The sequence below is a fragment of the Micropterus dolomieu genome, linkage group LG14 (genome assembly GCF_021292245.1).
Source record: "Micropterus dolomieu isolate WLL.071019.BEF.003 ecotype Adirondacks linkage group LG14, ASM2129224v1, whole genome shotgun sequence".
Taxonomy (NCBI): domain Eukaryota; kingdom Metazoa; phylum Chordata; class Actinopteri; order Centrarchiformes; family Centrarchidae; genus Micropterus; species Micropterus dolomieu.
Window position 1 is genome coordinate 21,643,938 of NC_060163.1, and position 18,485 is coordinate 21,662,422.

Sequence of the window (18,485 nt, forward strand, 5' to 3'; positions counted from 1 at the left end):
GCATTACTGGGGCACGATTCCTGCTGAATGCCCTGAAATTTCCAGCCCCCTGCGCCCCCATCCCCATATTCTTGACAGTCCTCTCAGCATTCCCCCAGATCTGTTGTCGAGTCTCACCATCATGCAGTCACGCTAAGCATGATCATTTTGGGTGTGTACATTCTTCAATAAGTGTGAAGTCAAGATAGAAGCTTTTATGCCAAACTAGTCTTACAGTCTGCAAGCAGAGGATTTGGTGCTATAAATCATGGACCTCCACTGGGCTGCGTTAATATGATACCTGGGTATTGGAATCAATAGCAAAACGATACTTATTTTAGTACCTTAGCTTAAGGAATATGAACATCTACAAAAACCATTTCGATTTTTATTGAACAAAATATGGCAAACTTCTCAAATGCATCAATGTTTAATGTTTTCTAAACACAAGCTGCCTTACAGGAACCTTGCCTCAATAAAGTAATATAAAATTGGCAAAATAATTTCTTAAATGGAAACATATATCCTGGACACCAAAATATCCTGATTTCTAGTCCCTAGTGTGGGTCATTCTCTAAAAAAGCTGGATCCTCCCAAAATAAACCTTGTCCACATACCTTTGGACATATCATGCATATCATGATGAAAAACATTCTCTGGAAATTCAATGGAGAAACTAACCAGATGAGAACTATTTTTTTTTTTTTTCTGACCAATCACGTGAACTAAACCTGATCATTGATCACCCACAATCACATGAAAACAAGCATCTCCAACTGCCAGGGGATGAATAATATGTATAATAATATGTATAATAATATAAATGGTTGCGGACCTGGCTTTGTGCATTGGCTCATTGTCATTTTGTAACAAGAAGGGACCTTCCCAAAACTGCTGATACTTGGAGTCTAGTCTAAGCCATGAAAAATAACCCCAGACCAAAAGTACCGGAGCCATCACATAATTTTGACCATTACGAAAAGGAAATTGATATTTCTGTACAGTAATTTGTGTCATATTTGCAGGTCTGTTGGGCAGCGCCTGTTTCACCGGCTCATCCCAGAACTACAGCACCCTTCTGCTGGAAGAGGATGCCGGGCTGCTGTACGTGGGAGGCAGAGGAGCTCTGTACGCGCTCAACACCTCCAACATCTCCACACCTGCAAACCTCATAGTGAGTGCCAAGAAGCTGCAAGCCTCAGATCACCACGTAATTGCCACTGTTAACAAAGAAACAGCAAACCGGATTTCACAAGTTTTCTTCCATTTCCCAAGGAGGACAAACTAATAATAGCCTTAAGCAGATCGAGCAAATCCCTTTGTGCCCCTTCAATTTTATGGATATCGGATTAAATGCACCAGGCGTTTATTCAAGGGTTACTGAAGAGTCAGAACTCAGTGACGCAGCCAGAAAACTAAGTCGGCTGTCCTCTTTTCTCTCTTTCTGTTTATCACACATGTATACACACACTTGTTTTCTTCTCTTTTCTGTCCATAGATCTGTGTATTTAGCAATCCATTTTTCCCTCTCTATTTATTGAGCTAACTGAGTCATCCTTATTAACCCCCCACCCCCACCTCATTGTTTGCAGATTGATTGGGATGCTTCCCCTGAACAGAAGAAGCAGTGTCTAAACAAAGGCAGAGACAATCAGGTACAAGGCTGCACCTCTACTCTATTATTATTATTCAATCACTTTTTTTTTGGTGAGAAATATCAAAAGCTTTAATTTATTGAGTTGTTATTGGACAACATAAATTAAACATTTATGCTTTGTGATCTGCGGATTGCTTCTGATGGCAACAAAGTGGATATAATAAAATAATCAGATTCATTCAGTATTTGCATAAGGAAGCCCCCATACATTAAGTTATGTTTATCTACTTGCTTATTGTGGAGCCAGAAATGACCTTTTTCTCTGTTCTTTACAGACAGAGTGTTACAATCACATCCGCTTTCTTCAGCGATACAATGAGACTCACCTGTATGTCTGCGGAACAAACGCCTTCAGACCTCTTTGTGCTTATATCGTAAGAGCTTATGTGTGATTTTAGTATGATTCATGACTAGACTAAAATTTTAATAAAATAATTAATTGAGCATTGTTTGTTTTCTCTCTGTGAGGATGCGGAGCGGTTCAGCTTCTCCTCAGGCCTTGAGGATGGCAGAGACAGATGTCCATATGACCCAGCAAAGGGATACACTGGCCTCCTCGTAGGTATGTCTCCCAAATTTGCATTTAATCTATTTTATATGCAGTGGGAATGGGAATGGCATTGGTTTTGCAAGTATTTGGTCATAAACCATGGTATTCGACAAATAAAAATGTGACCTGCTGGTGGCTCTACAATACAGAGGTTTTACAATTCACCCTGATGGGAAAATTAATATCTGAGCTACTTTTCATGTCAATCCACCTGTAAGAAAAATAACCAAAATGTGTTCCCCTTGTTAACCTGCTGCCATTCCCCCTCTCCATCCTCTAGCTAAGAGAGTGCAGGGGTGGAGGGGTTGTTTTATGTTAGTGTAACGAATCGACTACTGCCAATAGACATTTCTATTTTTCTATAAGTCTATTTCAGGACTGCCAGGAGAAAGATACTCAATTTGTCTCAGACTGCTAAAAACATATTAGTTTCAGTTATTTTTTTAATGTATTTTTGCAAGGAGTAGGACTGTGCAGAGACACTGAAACATTCTCCTGGTTAAATTTGAACAACTATGACTAAATCTCATTCTCCGCAAAAAAATTCCAATTGTGGACCTTGAAGTTGAAGATGATAGACACAGTCTGCCTACTTACTGTGCAGTATGCCAACTGCTTTCATTTACATCTGATCTGACTCTGATTTAACTCAAACTTCTGTCTTCATCTATCCTCCACTAACACCCTTGTGTGATTTGTCAATCAGATGGTGAGATGTTCACGGCCACTCAGTATGAGTTTCGCAGCTCTCCAGACGTGCGCAGAAATTTCCCCTTCCCCACGCTCAGGACAGAGGAGGCTCCCACCCGGTGGCTTCTGGGTAAATACAACACATAACAAAGAAGGGAGACAATCCTCAAATACATCAAGTAATGAAAAAGTGTGTGCCAAAAAATTGCAGACAGTGGTTTATATAATTCACTTACAGTTAGGAACTACATGAACCAAACCTCACTGCCATTCTGCACATTTTTAGATGTTTTGCTGTTACTACAAAAACTGATTGATTTGCTGAATGAAAATCATATCAAAAATTGCACTGCACTACAGCTCTAACTGGCTTAGTTGTGGTGATTCAATCATACTTAAAAGCTCCATCTTTAGTTTCCAAGGAGACACTTTCTTGACTGCTTATAGGTCTGTGTTTGGACATGTGGATCTGTGTGTGTGTGTGTACAGAGGCAGATTTTGTAGGCTCTGTGTTGCTGAAGGAGAGCATCAACAGCTCCACCGGTGACGATGACAAGATTTACTTCTTCTTCACGGAGAGAAGCCAGGAGCAGATTGCCTACCCTAGCCAGACCAAGGTGTCCAGGGTTGCCCGAGTCTGCAAGGTCAGAGAGAGCAACTAGCCCAAATACTATTAACCATAATCATATTAATGGTTTCACTGGATTTTGGGAAGTTAACTAAACAGAACTAACGTAACAGATTTATAATGCCTGCAAGGTCATGGACAGAAAGGGTTGAAAGGACAGAGGAGAAAAGTTGCCAGTATTTGAAGTACAAAAATAGTGCGATTATTTAATGCTTTACGTCACTGATACAGAGTGAAGTGTAAATGGATTTAGGCAGACTTTCTGTTCTTGATTTCTCTCTCCACCGTTCTCTTACGATACATTCAGTGCTGAATGAACCAGCAGTTGGGTGGCTCTAATCTTGGTTTCTTCCACTGACGGCGGTTCTTTCTGTGCCACTGTTGCCAGGCAAACTACAAGTCCACCAACCTCCACCTCCAATAGTAAACCTTCTGCCTCTCTTCATTGCCATTTTGCCCTCTTTCACTCTTCCTCCTCCTCTTTTTCCCTCTCACCTCATTTCACTTGCGATCAGCATCCACGGTTTGGACAGCATGCCCAGCAACCATTCCTAGAGGTCTCTCCTCTCTTCCTTCCTTCCTGTCATTTCTTTTAGCCCTGCATGATGGTATAATTACCATCACAGTAAGCTGTTGTGTTGAAATTACTGTTGGCTCAAAAAGTGTCTAAAAGCTAGCTCAGAAATAATTTCACACATCGCAGTTGTGTATCACCTTTCGGGAGAATGAGAAAAGGCTTTGCATGAATGGATAAAAGAAAAAAGATGGAATGAGAAAGCCACTTAGGAATTAAGTTTTAACATCCAATCAGAGTTAAATTGTACAAACCAAGCAATGCAAACTATGGGTATGAAATGCCACTACAGATTAAACTTAAGAGAAAGCAACATGTTTTACCAAAGATTTATGACTTAAGACCTGTGTTTTAGGTCTTCCTGGATTCCCTATTTTGTCACAATTTTTAGATGTGGAATATGTAACATTTCTGTGAATGCTCATTATGCATTTATTCAGACATGACAGGAGCTTACGGAAAAGAGCACATGCTTGTGCGATATTTTTCACATGGTATCGCTGCTAGAAAAATAGTTTTGACTTGAAAGGTAATACCCAGGAAGAGGACGGTTTTCTATTCTCACAGGCTACATAGCTGATGGATTTTTAAACTTTTGTTTCCTTTGAATCCTTAATTGATGACCATTGTTCGTGCGTGGGAGGCTTGCTCCCGCTTCTCACAGTGAATTCAGTGAAAAAAACATTTCTTCAGCATTTATTAGGTAGATAATTCACTCTGCTGCCTGTTGTTCCAGCACCTCACAAGTATTTAATGACATGACGTTAAGTTAGGACTCACAACTCATTTTGAATTGAGAGATACATTTATTACAATGCTTTTAGTGAGTTAAACAAGCTGTGCGCTCATTTTGTCTCTGCATTTTTCACCTTGTGCTGCATACTGACATGTTTGAGTATACTTAATTAAAGGCACAAATACTGTATGCTCACAGACGATCAGTGGAATCATTTCTGAATGTTTTTGTTAGGATGTGTGTGGTTGGAAAGGGTTGGTGGACCCAAATGCTGGACACGTAGGCTGACAGGTACAGTTCAAAGATTTATTGTAAGGCGAACAAAGGGCGAGCAGACTTACTGGCAGAGTGGCTGAAAAACAGAGTCCAAATAAATCAAGGTAATCCAACAGAAATCCAAAAATCCACAGAAACAGGGTAACACAAGGGGCAAGGCAGGAAAACCACTACAACACGAGACAGAGCGTCTACATGCTACAACAATGACCGAACAAGGACTAAGGGAAACAAGCAAAGATATATATTCACACACAGGGTTTACGAGCAGGGCAGGAGCAACAGAGGTGAGAGACATGAGGGGCTAATCAAGTACACAGGTAGGCAGAGTGATCATTGGGGGAAACAGGTAGGCAAGCATATCAGAATGCCGAAACATAAATAAACATCAGACGGCAAAAACTAAAACAGGACAGACAGGCAAACCGAATAACAAACTAAATAACTAGAGCAGACTAAAGCAGAATAATCAACAGAATAATGAAACTAAACCGATCAGAACCAGACAACCAAACTCCCAACAAGACACACAGAGAAACACAAGACAGGATTGTGACAGTCTTACTTTTTCAGTCTCTTATACTCAAACAATTCATCTCCTCATGATTTTCTCTGCATTCAAAATAAGTAATTTCTGGAAATAAGGTCTGGACTCCTCACCTCCTCTCTCTTCATCTGCGCTGTGGAGTTGTCAGAGCAGTCTAGAGTGTAATAACTCAGTCTGAACTAGGCCACAGCAGCATATGCAGATGTCGAGCTGGTCCCCAGCTCAGCCCCGTGGCAACCAGACACCACACTGGTTGGAGGCAGATCTACAGATAGCAAAGGCCCTGGCAGTAGCCTCTGGCCTGAAACCACTGAAGACTTGCCATTTTTGAGCTGCATCTACTTCCTCTGCAATCATGACCTATTTTCACAGAGAAGGGTGTAAATAACATGGAAACAAGGTCTTTTCAGGAAAACAAGAGCAGAAATCAATGCCATTATTTAATATTGGCCATTTTGGAGCTCCATTTATCTCCAGCAAAGAGAGAAAGGTTGTAAAATTTGTCTTTTTCTCTGCTATATCCTCAGAAATTTACTTCATGCCTGGCTGAGTTAATTTCCCCACAGGCAAATCTTTATGGTGCTGTGCTTGGATTCTTGACTCTTTTCTTGGAAATGACAGCCTGATGACCCGGACGTTGCTTTGATATAGATTGTAATCAGTGGATCCCTTTAGCTCTTTCCCCCAATAATGTCCATCTCTATAAGAAATGTTTGTTATTTTCTCAGTGGCGTCCATATTATGACGCTGTTTTGCTAACCTCTCTGCCAACACCAACTCTCTAGAGGTTTTGTTCTGTAAAAAAAAAAAAAAAAACCCTAAGACCCGAAACCCATTTGTCTGTGGTCCTTCTCCTCTCTTGGTCTTTCACTAATACCAAAAATTGAGCTGGTATTATTGATGGAAGTGTTCCTAATGCAGGCTCTTCTGTGATATGTCGATTTAAGCTACTTTTCCTTTTTGTGTGGGAGGCCGAGGCAGGCAGAGCATTTTGATGAACGACAGATATCTGCGAAAGACATAAATGAAGAAAGATGAAGCACTATAATTTCCAACAAACAAAGAGAAAAGTAGACTCCATCTCTTTTTGCTCTCTTCTAAATGAGGTGTGCTAAATTACTCTTTAAGGGAGAGATTTCTTGCAGCCTCGCCTCCTCCCAATGCTACCAAAATGCAATTAGAGCAAATGTGCTAAAGTAGGCTCTCGGAGCAACTATATCTCCTCACTTCCTCCTCCCCTCCCCTGTATAGTTATGTGTATTTTATGATTTGATTCCTATCTTTTTGTAGATGCATGCATTGGTTTTATAGCTTTGTGTCACTGTTACTACAATAGAAACAGATTAGTGGCCAATGATGTGTATATGAGTATATCAGTGGATGGATTTATGTAATTTGAAAGTGCATATGCCAGAATGTATCAGCTCAAATGAATTCATACAATCGTCCGTTCATTCGTTGTCCCTTCTGTGTGCAGACTGACTGGGGTGGCCAGAGGACCCTGCAGAGAAAGTGGACCTCCTTCCTCAAGGCCAGAATGGTGTGTTCAGTCCCTGAATATGAGCTACACCTCAATATCTTGCGCAGTGTGTTTGTCCTGCAGGGTCGAGATGCTCAAAGCAGCATATTCTATGGCATCTTTGGTCTGGAATGGTAAGCGACAACATCAAATTCTGCTTTTATTATGCTGCTTTTTTCCCTTTTTATAGCTTTAAGGTTGGAAAACATCACCTACAGTGTGCATCATTTCCTCAAAGCCGGGAAAATGTGGTATCTAGAATTTGGAATAAAGTAAAATGGGTCTGAACACCTCACTGGCAGCTCAGTGTTTGCATGCAAGACTTGAGAGTAGCAACAGAAGCATACACTGAACAAAATTATAAACACTTTAGTTTTTGCCCCCATTCATCATGAGCTGAACTCAAAGATGTTAGACTTTCTTTATGTACACAAAAGGCCTATTTCTCTCAATTATTGTTCACAAATCTGTCAAAATCTGTGTTAGTAAGCACTTCTCCTTTGCCGAGATAATCCATCCACCTCACAGGTGTGCCATATTAAGATGCTGATCAGACAGCATGGGTATTGCACAGGTGTGCCTTAGGCTGGCCACAATAAAAGGCCACTCGAAAATGTGCAGTTCCATCACACAGCACAATGCCACAGATGTCGCAAGTTGAGGGAGTGTGCAATTGGCATGCTGACTGCAGGAATGTCCACCAGAACTGTTGCCGTGAATTGAAAGTTCATGTCTCTACCATAAGCCGTCTCCAAAGGTGTTTCAGAGAATTTGGCAGTACATCCAGCCGGCCTCACAACCGCAGACCACGTGTAACCACACCAGCCTATGACCTCCACATCCAGCATCTTCACCTCCAAGATCATCTGACACCAGCCACCCGGACAGCTGCTGCAACAATCGGTTTGCATAACCAAAGAATTTCTGCACAAACTGTCATGAACTGTCTCAGGGAAGCTCATCTGCATGCTCGTCGTCCTCATCGGGGTCTCGACCTGACTGCAACTTCGCATAGCCATTGAAGAGGACTGGACCAACATTCCACAGGCCACAATCAACAATCTGATCAACTCTATGCGAAGGAGATGTGTTGCACTGCATGAGGCAAATGGTGGTCACAACAGACACTGACTGGTTTCTGGACCCCACCCCCCAACCTCCCAATACAGTGAAACTGCACATTTTCGAGTGGCCTTTTATTGTGGCCAGCCTAAGGCACACCTGTGCAATAGTCATGCTGTCTGATCATCATCTTGATATGCCACACCTGTGAGGTGGATGGATTATCTTGGCAAAGGAGAAGTGCTCACTAACACAGATAAATTGGTGAACAATATTTGAGAGAAACAGGTCTTTTGTGTACATAGAGAAAGTCTTAGATCTTTGAGTTCAGCTCATGATGAATGGGGGCAAAAAGTGTTACGTTTATAATTTTGTTCAGTGTATTAATTGACAACGAGAAAAAACAATAGGTCACACCCTAAGTGAGTTATAGAAACAGAACCAGCTAAGCTGCAGAGCTGATTTGACAGTGTCAGAGGACGATGGCTGCCAGTGGAATATCTGGCAGTGAGTGTGTGTTTATGCTGATGTGCAGAGTCATGCTGCATAAAACTGTCCCATGGGTGTTTAGATTCTGATGGAGAGGATATCATTGCAACGGGACAGTAACACTATTTCTCTCTACAGACTGCTACACTTCCTTTTGCTGATATTCGATCTTAACCTACTGTCTTCTCATTCGCTGCAGAAACTGTTCTTTCTGTCTTGTCTTTCTACATGTTGTTTTTTTTTAAAAAACACACACCTGCGAGTAGTAGTCGTCACTATGTGTTAGACTCAAGCGTGCAAGAATGAGTAAGCCCCTGAGCTATACGGCTCACCAGTTTTAAAGACAGATTCTGGTTTCACTTCAGTCTCATTTTTCTCACTTGAATGCTTTTAAAGGCTGAGGTGGGCACACAATGGATTTAAGAATGTGACGCAGACATTTTCCCCCCATTACTAATCTCACCTTTAGGGCTTAAGATTTATCGTCACCTGGTTCCCAACTCATACTGTACATGTTCCTGTCACATACCTTTTCTTTCACAGGTGCTGCACCAAAACCACAAATGGGGGCACATTATATATGACTCACAGGGAGTGGATATTTCAGTACTGTGAGTGTGGTGTTGAAAAATCTGCAAAACAAATATTTCCTTCTGGAGTCGATTATGGGAGTAGCTACCAAAGATAAAGAGGGAAAATTACACCTGTCTGTGGCACCACTCCCACATGTCCATACTGGACAAATTGATAAGATCCATGAGGGAAATGAGCATAAAAAAAAACCTTCACCACCTTAACACCAATGTTTTTCAGAGAATGGATAAGAGCTCCCAGCAGCCTAGTTATCTTTTTGCCTGTCATTGGCAGTTAATAGTCTATGATGTATCTATTATGATGTATTTGAAATTTGATCTGGGTGGCAGTTGCTCCCCAGATAATAACTTCTCCATGTTTATCCAACTTTGAATCATTAATCCTGAGTTTGTCCTCTGGATGTGTCTTTGGGGTGGGGGCGGCGGATTGTCTTTCAGGAAGAATATCAAAGCATCTGCTATCTGTCAGTACGCCTTCTCAGACGTGCAGAAGGCTTTCGAGGGGCCATACATGGAAGTGCAGGACTCAAAGTGGAGAGAGTTCACAGGGAAAGTTCCAGAGCCAAGACCTGGATCTGTAAGTTTCTTCTATTAAAGTCTCTCTTTCTACCATCATTAGTATTTAATGTCCCAATCTTTCCTCTGTGATAATTCTGTCCCTCATCTTTCCAGTGTATAACAGATCTGCACAGGTCCCAGGGCATCAACTCATCACGAGACCTCCCAGACAATGTCCTCACTTTCGCCAGAAGGCACCCACTGATGGCCAGCCAGGTGCACCCAATAGGGGTGCGCCCTCTCATGTTCAAAAGGAGTGTCAACTATGTCAAGATAGTCGTGCACAAAGAGCCGGCGTTGGATGGAAACATTTATACTATTCTGTTTTTGGGAACTGGTGAGTTTTACAGCTGAACAGTCAACAAATCCAGTGAAAAGACTCATTGGTAATGCATGGGCTTGGGGCTTAGTGCCAACAGACAGGGTACTTTAAAGAAAAATAGACAGGATTTCATATTCTGTATTGCCTCTCAAGGTTATCCAAGTGTCTTGTTTGACAAGATTGTATCTTTTCTTACAGATGACGGATGGCTACACAGAGCTGTAGACATCGATGGAGAAATGCACATCATAGAAGAGCTGCAGTTGTTTTACAAACCTCAGCCCATAGAGAGCATGGTCATATCCTCTGCTCTGGTATGTATTCATGTATGTAGAGTTAACATAGCCTATTTATGCTAAAGTGATGCAAAAGAAAACATGCAGGCTAATTAATTTCCTACATAGAATTAGAGTGTAAACATACTTCTTTTTTTATTTATGAATCTGTAAATTAGAATATCTTTTAAGAATATTTCAGTCCCTAAGTGTTTACAAAAGTCAAAAGGAAAAAGGTTACTAATGTGTGAACAGTAGAAACAGATAAATACTTTTTCTTTTGTTTTACAGAGGAGTATCTATGTTGGGTCCCACTCTGGAGTCGTGCAGGTACCGATGTCATCCTGTCAGAGGTACACTTCCTGTTATGACTGCGTGTTTGCCAGAGATCCGTTCTGTGGCTGGGACGGGAATGTGTGTGTGGACATATCTTCACATGCACACAGGTGAGGAAACACATACTTGTTACACCAACAAATGCACTTTCCCAGTGAGGAGGCAAACACAGCGATTGACTCACAGTGTTTTATAAAAAGTAGTGGAAAACTGGGTAAAACAGAGATTTGGTAGAAAAAGAACCAGATTCTTGCTGAGACAGATACATTTGCATGGCTTCTTCGTAGACCCTGAGTCTATTTTTCCCTAAACCCCTCTGCAGTTCCACCTCTTTCTTCTGCTTGTTGGTGTATCTTCATTTACTCCTTAAACTCATTTCCCTCTATATATTCTATCTCCTGTTGCATGACAACAACTGACAGGCTGAAAACTCTGGCTCTGTAAATTAAAAAAAATGGCATTTTTTAGGTTAAATATACTTACATTAGACTCAAATGTTGCCAAGAATAATTAAATGTCATGCCCTCCACGTTATTAATATATTAGTCAAATAATGTGGTGAACTGTTAAGAGAAAATCATGCCATGATATTGTAATACATCATTATTGTTAGACCTTCTTGAAATGAGTAATGAACCTACAAGCAGAAATTAATATTTATGACACGGTGTACATTTTTGCATTACATGACCTTTTTTGGTTGATGTTTATTTCTTTCTTCTGGGCCCAGCAGCATTACCGGAGTCTAATTCATTATTTATACAGCTTATTTTCCCTTCTAACAGAATTTCAATGAAAGCAGGTCTAAGACAATGTAGTCGACCTGGATTTTTTTTTTTCCATCAGCTCTGTTCAGCACAGCAGGAGCTTATTCAGAATGATTAGCCAAAAAAACATTTGGATTTCAAAACAAACTTTGAATCAAACTCGCATCTAAAACAGAAAAGAGGATATTTTCCACATATAAGTCTCCATGTTTAGCATTTATGCGCAATATACAAAGCTGTCATAAATGGTTGTAATGTTGTTGTAAGCAGCTGTAAGGACAGTTTAAAGTTTACAGTATTTGTCAACAATTCTATATATTTTATATTTATACAACTCTGTTTTACTATTTTATAGTCTGTTTATTCACCAGCCTCCACTTAATGATGCCCACAGGATGAGTTATATTTAAAATAGTTAAATATAATAGTAAACACTCACATCTGGTGACAAATATATTGTATTTGGTCGAGATGGAGCTAATTTTAAATATTTTATTCTGTTGAGTAGTTTCATCTACAACAATGCATCATTTATCAAATGTTTTTTTAACTAATAACCTTAGCTCTTAATTAGTGTAGTGGAGTAAAAAGTACAATATTTCCCTCTGAGATATAGCGGATTAGAAGTATAAAATTGCATAGAATGAAAGTACCTCAAATTGGTACTTACTTACAGTACTGTACTTTCCCCCACTGCTTACTGAGATATTAGATTGCTCAATATAAATTAAAACCAGAGGAAAAACTTCATTAACAAGTGCATATTTATTCCAAACCCAAACACACATACTCAAATACATACACATTACTTTGGCTCACGCACTAGAGACTGTTTTGCCTCTCTTCACTCACTGTGCATGAGTGAGTAGAAGACATCTTAATCTCCATTATGGAAGCAGACACATTAGCGTCTCATGTGGATTTGTCTGAGGGCAGCAGCACAGTCGGGGAAAGCAGCAAAAATAATTGAATGTTAATGGGAGATCTTACACAAAATAACACAAGAGAGTGAAAAGCCTGCTGTCTAGTGTGTTTTCTTCACCAAGGTTGTTGGAATACAGAGAGGGAGCTAGAGGGTGAAGCTGTGTTTTCTGTTTTCTGTCTCCGTTGTTTATCTGTAACTCATTCTTATTGCTGCCATTACTCACTTGAAAAATATTATTTTTAATCTAATAAAGGTTAAATACTAATTTTCAAACTATTACTACTATTTCAGGTCAAACCTAACCCAGGATATCTTGAGAGGGATCAGGGGTTGTAAGGAGAATTCAGGAAATGGTACGTGTTACAATGCATGCACACGCACACACACACACACACACACACAAGCACATGCACGTACTGTACATCCATTACGTAATGCGTAAAGTTTAGTACTTTATTTTACCTCCCATCCATTCCCCGCACACACAGATTATGAAGTGAAAACACACACTCTTCTTTGCTCTGCCTGAAAACTCAAGCATTTAGCAGCTATTAAGGGATTTCATAGGTGTACGCTCCTTACTCATCCCCCAGGTCCCACCGTGCACATTTTAATCAGTCCCTCTCTTGCTGTAGGTCAAGCGGTCGTGCTGGCTGCATTGCAGGGCTCGCCACATTTAAAGAGGCTTATGAAATGTGATGGAAAGTGATGCTGAAAGGTTGAGCCGCACAGGTTGCTCACCTACACTTTGAAAACGTAACTCTGATGACCTGACATCTCGTTCTATATGCATCTCTCTGTCCTGCTGAATTTTTGTCATGCTCTCTCTCTCACCTTCACCACCCCTTTACCTCGCTCTCTCTACCTTTTCTTGCTCTTGCTTTGTCTGTTTTAAGCTGCATCTCATGTCTGTTCTCCTCTCTTTCTGTTGCTCAGTGGTGCATCGGAGGCGTTCTGTGATGTCAGGTGACGATGTGCTACTCCAGTGCGAACTGCGCTCCAACCTGGCAGCTCCGCGCTGGACACTAAATGGCAAAGAACTCCAGGGGTACGGCCTCAATTCAGGCTACCGCATCGGCACAGATGGCCTCCTCATAATCGGAGCTCGTGCCCAACAGAGCGGGTCTTACCGCTGCTTTGCTGTCGAGAACTCTGTCTCAGTCCTGGTTTATCTTTACACGGTCAAGGTGCACACAGACTCGTACTTCCCTGTGGAGCCCACAGCAACAACTAATCCCACTACAGTTTCCAGCCTGACTGTTTTCTCTACCAGCAACCCCACTGAGCAGCCTCTGCCATCACCTCCGGCCCCGCAGCCTCCAGGACCTGAGTTCCAGACCTACAGACACATGGAGGCCGTGTACATTTCCTTGGTGGCGGTTCTCGGAGGGCTTTGCTTGGTGTTGACTGTGGTGCTGCTTTATGTGAGCTTTTGCACCAGACGGGCCCCTCATAATCGAAAGTTCTCCCAGCAGGGGCTGCAGGTCCTGGGCGAATCTCAGAGAAAGAGGAGCTCCCATTTTGAACTTAAAACCATCTCCAGCCACTGCAATGGCCGCCAGGGTCGTCGGTCCATCTCGGTGCCAACCTTCGGGGACATAGGTGATGGCTTCCTCCAGATAGTTCCAGGTGAGGGCTCTCCAAGCAAAACGCCTCCTCCAGCCCCTCCTCTTCCTATGCCACCTCCGCTGCCCAACATGGACTACGCTAATGGGCTGTCAGCCACTCTACCCAGCGTGCTGAGGAAGATGAACGGGAACAGCTACGTGCTGCTGAGGCAGGCCGACCCCGAGGGCATGTCGCCGCTCTACCACTCTTTCACAGAGGAGCTCAACAGGATCCTGGAGAAGAGGAAACACACACAGCTGGACCTGATGCAGCCAGATGAGAGTTCCATCTAGGACACCCTTCTCAGTCTTTGTCCCACAGTTATTTATTTTTACCCCAACGGCGACCCGTAGTTGTGGGGAGAACTGACTGTTGTATCTGCTGTTATTAATCCAGTGTCAGAGTACCTGCAGGCCGTGTCCTAACCTGATCTGAAATGTGCAGCCTCCTGTGTCTCCCATGACAAGTGGCCCATGATTTCACTTCAACATACAAACCAGAGACTGTTGTTCAAAAAGTGAAGCTGTGAAAAAATTGGCCATAGACTGCAAATTACCACGAGTAGGGAGCTTAATGATGCTACCTCGGTGTATACACTCTGGAGACTTGTGAAAGATGGTCGTCAGATGATACAAAAAGACAAAGGTGCAAAATGGACATGGGTAAAAGAAATCCGGCCAGAAAGTGATCACATATTTTTGAGACTGTGGAAATGTTCAGGAAGTTTTTAGTGCCATGAAATATTAGCCTTATATTATAACAACAATATTAGTGATACTCCACCCAAAAGCTGTCTGTTGTGCATTGTTACATGGCGTGTTACAGTATTTAAGTTATTGGCCTGCCTTCCACCAAACATGCCTGCAGCCGGGCCCTACGTTTTGCAAGTTTGACATGAGGATGTTTTTAAACAAGCAAATGCAAGCATCCCACCGGCAGGACATACAAGCAGAGAAGAAGATTATGCTACAAGGGGAGTTTCATTTTTTTAACAGTGAAGACCTGTCCAAATTGAAACCCATGATAATGATCCAACTAACGATTGTTTTTACAATCAATTAATCTGACAGTGATTTTTTTTTTCAATTCATTAAAAATGAATTTTAAAAAGTCAGAAAATACTGAAGAATGTGCATCACAATTTCCCAGCCCAAGGTGATGTCTTCATATTGATGGTATTGTTGACCAACACCCTAAACCCCACCAAATATTTTAATTAAAATAATAATAAATATGTCCATGATAATTTTACGTCCACCTTTCAAGCCCATAGAGGTGTCTGTTTGATATAAAACATTTTACGTGGAGTATGGCCTTACAGTAAGAAGCCAGTTCTGTTACAATGTATGAGAGCTCAGGTGGTAAAAACAAATCATAACAGTTAAATTTATTCAAACCACTCTCCTCATTTCCCTCTGTTCTCATGTAGATGGCAATAATTACATCAATGCTACAGCTGTTAGTAGCAATGCGTTGTGGCAGTGCCAATGGAAACACCTGTAGCAAACTGTGAAACAGTTTGGATTTCTTTTTCCTGGTGTCTTTCTGTTTTTAGTATCTGTGTGAGAAAAGAGATACAGTTGTTTGAAAGGCAGCTTGAGTAGTCTTATTAAAGACCAGTAAAGGAGTCAGTTAGTTTGTGGTCAGACTGATTGAATTAACTGAAGACCACAGACTGGCTTCAGGGCTCAGGTGGATGAGAGGAAACCACAACAAACACTGAAAACAAACGGTTGAGATACCGTAAAGAAAATGCTTATTAGCTGTTTTATATTTAAACAGGTAAGCACATTATATTGTCTTTGTCAGACTGAAGCCCTGTTTTTGGATGGTCAGGCATCAACATTATAGTTTCATGCCAACTATTTTAAAGACTGATGAAAACACTGGATTCTTAAAAACGATGTTATAAAGAGACAAAATGTTTTTCACCTAGTGTGAATTACATTGTTGGACAATTGTTGGTCCTCTGCTGTGAAAATGCAGCTCGTTGCTAAATCAGAGTAGAGAGGACCTTCACACATGCAACCCACAAAGGCATCCTCCGTGCTGACCTGACATCAGAGCAATGCCAAAACAACAAGAGCTGCGGGGCAGACAGTATTTCCTTAGCAAGGTGAACAGCACTATGATTAAATAGCACATGTATAACTTAAGAGGGATGTGACAGAAATGAATCTCTGAGTGGTTTGTAAACGTGTCACGGGCCAGCGGTAAATAAAGATCTGTCTTTCCAGCAAAATGTTGAATCAGCTCTTGTGGCAGTGGCTCAGCAGCAGCCCGCTGTGGTGACTCGCAGCGTGCATTTGTCAGAGCATCGCTGACAGTAACAGCAGTACTTGGCTCACCTCCACGAAGAGAGGACGGGGGCTGCATGTCTGTTTGCCTAGAGAGCTGTCGTCTCTGCAGGTGGAAGCAGACAGAAAACATTTGACCTGAGTGTCCTGGTTAGCCATGCAGGAAGCAGATGATGATGCAAAGAGGCAGGAGCTATTTTGCACTTATAGGTATGCTTGTCTGCCTTGTAAGCCACTTTATTCTGACCCTTTTATGATTGAGAAATAATCCAGAAAATGAACTCTATGCAGACTAATAAATGTCCTGGTCTGGATGGAAGAAATTCTTTCTGACTTAAAGCCTCAATGTGATTCAGTCAAAGTGCTTTTCCTGGGGCTCTTTTTTCAGTCTCCGCACAACAGATTTTGACACTTTTTGTGTGTACAGCGGAGTGCACTTGTGGGAAATATAAATTGAATTTAGGCAAGAGTGAACTTCTGTGTTTCCCAAACTTTACCGTTTCTCTGTTGCTCACATGGAAAATTGTTGCCTGGACATTCGACCTGACGTGTGTATCCTGTCTAACCATTCAGAGAACAGAGGACGAAACAACTGTGACATGTTGGCAGACACTACTTTGCACTTGCATGTTTTCTACTTTTTTTCTTGTCAGCCTTTTTAGCCCTTTAGCACTTGTTTTCATTCTCATCTTCATTCCCCCCCCTCTCCCTCTCTGCTGCTTCTTGTTTTTCCATCTCATCACCTCTGCATGACAGTATCATCTATTACTCTCTCTCTCTCTCTCTCTCTCTCTCTCTCTCTCTCTCTCTCTCTTTCTCTTTCTCTCTGTCTCTCAAGGACCCTGCTGAATTTACAAATGGCGATCATGGCCCCTAATCCATTAGAACCAGTTTTCAAAGAGCCCTAGAGTTTGTGTTTGTGAAACCACTGAATATTCTGCATTAGTTTAACATTAGAGGTATTGTAAATGCTGTTCTAACATTTTTATCTGATAATATGATTTGTGAGATAGTTTTCATTGCACACATTTCCCATAAGAATCAGACAGCTTAAATACTGTATGTACTAAAAGTGCTCAGAAAGATTAATGAGGACTGTTAATTCAGAGAGAGTAATGGTTTTCTGATCCATGACAATTGATTCATGGGATTTAATTTTATTGAAATCAAAGTTGTAAAGAAATGTTCTTGTTGTGTTACATTTTATTACAAGTTTAAACTTTGTAAAATGATTGCAGTATCTACTGAGTTCAACATGTTACTGTACTTAACCATGTATTATATAAAAGTTGTGGACAATCCTTAACATGTTGAAAGCTTCATCTGAATCTCAGACCATTGCTGCTGCTTCATTCTCACTTAAGGACAACCTGTTTACAATGACACTGGCTCTGGACTGTATTGTACTATGGACTTTAGATAAAAATAGCTGACATATTGGCTACCAGTTTTACACTCATGTTGTTTCTGTACACACACACCCACATTGAAGCAATTGTTTTTGCAGATTCAATAACATTAGTCACATCCTGCTGTGTCAATATGCAACATGCAGTATATTTTATGTAGATGTAGATTATTTCTCTGGGTGTTGGCCAAAGAAACTGCTGTAAAGTGCTGTTTGCACTGTTATTTTTAACTACTTTGTTAAAAGTCATGTAGTATATGCCTTTGTAAAGTGTGACACTTTCCATCAAGTTGGTTCTGTATGATTTTTTGATGTAGATAATGCATTTATCTCTCAGAATATAAGTGGCTGAATTGGCATCTTTGCTTCTTGTAAGATAGTTTAGCCACCTGAGCTGTTCACACAGATGAATTTTTTAATATTGTCTCTCATGTCTTATTTATTTAAGTTAATTAAATTTCTTCTTGCTTTTGTGCAGATAAAAAAAACTACTTTGCATTATGTTCAGCTTGGGGGGGAAATGTCAGTGTCAACAGCCCTGAGGGGAAGTCAGGAAATTAAATGCAAAACATGTTCACATCGAATCCTATTCTCAAGACACCATGATACTCGGTTGTTTTTTTAGCTTGTGGCAAGCGGCAAGGCCACTGTCCTCCCCTGGGAATGGAGGCCACATGATGCCAGAAGTC

At 41.2% G+C, this 18,485-nt stretch overlaps 1 protein-coding gene across 1 annotated transcript in view; it reads left to right on the plus strand.

Moving 5' to 3' along the window:
- sema4gb (sema domain, immunoglobulin domain (Ig), transmembrane domain (TM) and short cytoplasmic domain, (semaphorin) 4Gb) overlaps positions 1-18,085 on the plus strand; it is a 30,122-nt gene extending 12,037 nt beyond the window's left edge. Inside the window, exons 2-14 of the mRNA XM_046068703.1 lie at positions 1,005-1,153; positions 1,572-1,634; positions 1,912-2,010; positions 2,105-2,198; positions 2,893-3,006; positions 3,366-3,520; positions 7,115-7,290; positions 9,739-9,877; positions 9,973-10,195; positions 10,379-10,494; positions 10,747-10,901; positions 12,775-12,836; positions 13,420-18,085. Of these exons, the coding sequence (XP_045924659.1) occupies positions 1,005-1,153; positions 1,572-1,634; positions 1,912-2,010; positions 2,105-2,198; positions 2,893-3,006; positions 3,366-3,520; positions 7,115-7,290; positions 9,739-9,877; positions 9,973-10,195; positions 10,379-10,494; positions 10,747-10,901; positions 12,775-12,836; positions 13,420-14,384 (2,510 nt within the window). The 3' untranslated portion in view covers positions 14,385-18,085. The remainder of the gene's footprint in view (positions 1-1,004; positions 1,154-1,571; positions 1,635-1,911; positions 2,011-2,104; positions 2,199-2,892; positions 3,007-3,365; positions 3,521-7,114; positions 7,291-9,738; positions 9,878-9,972; positions 10,196-10,378; positions 10,495-10,746; positions 10,902-12,774; positions 12,837-13,419) is intronic.
- Positions 18,086-18,485: the final 400 nt, after the last annotated feature.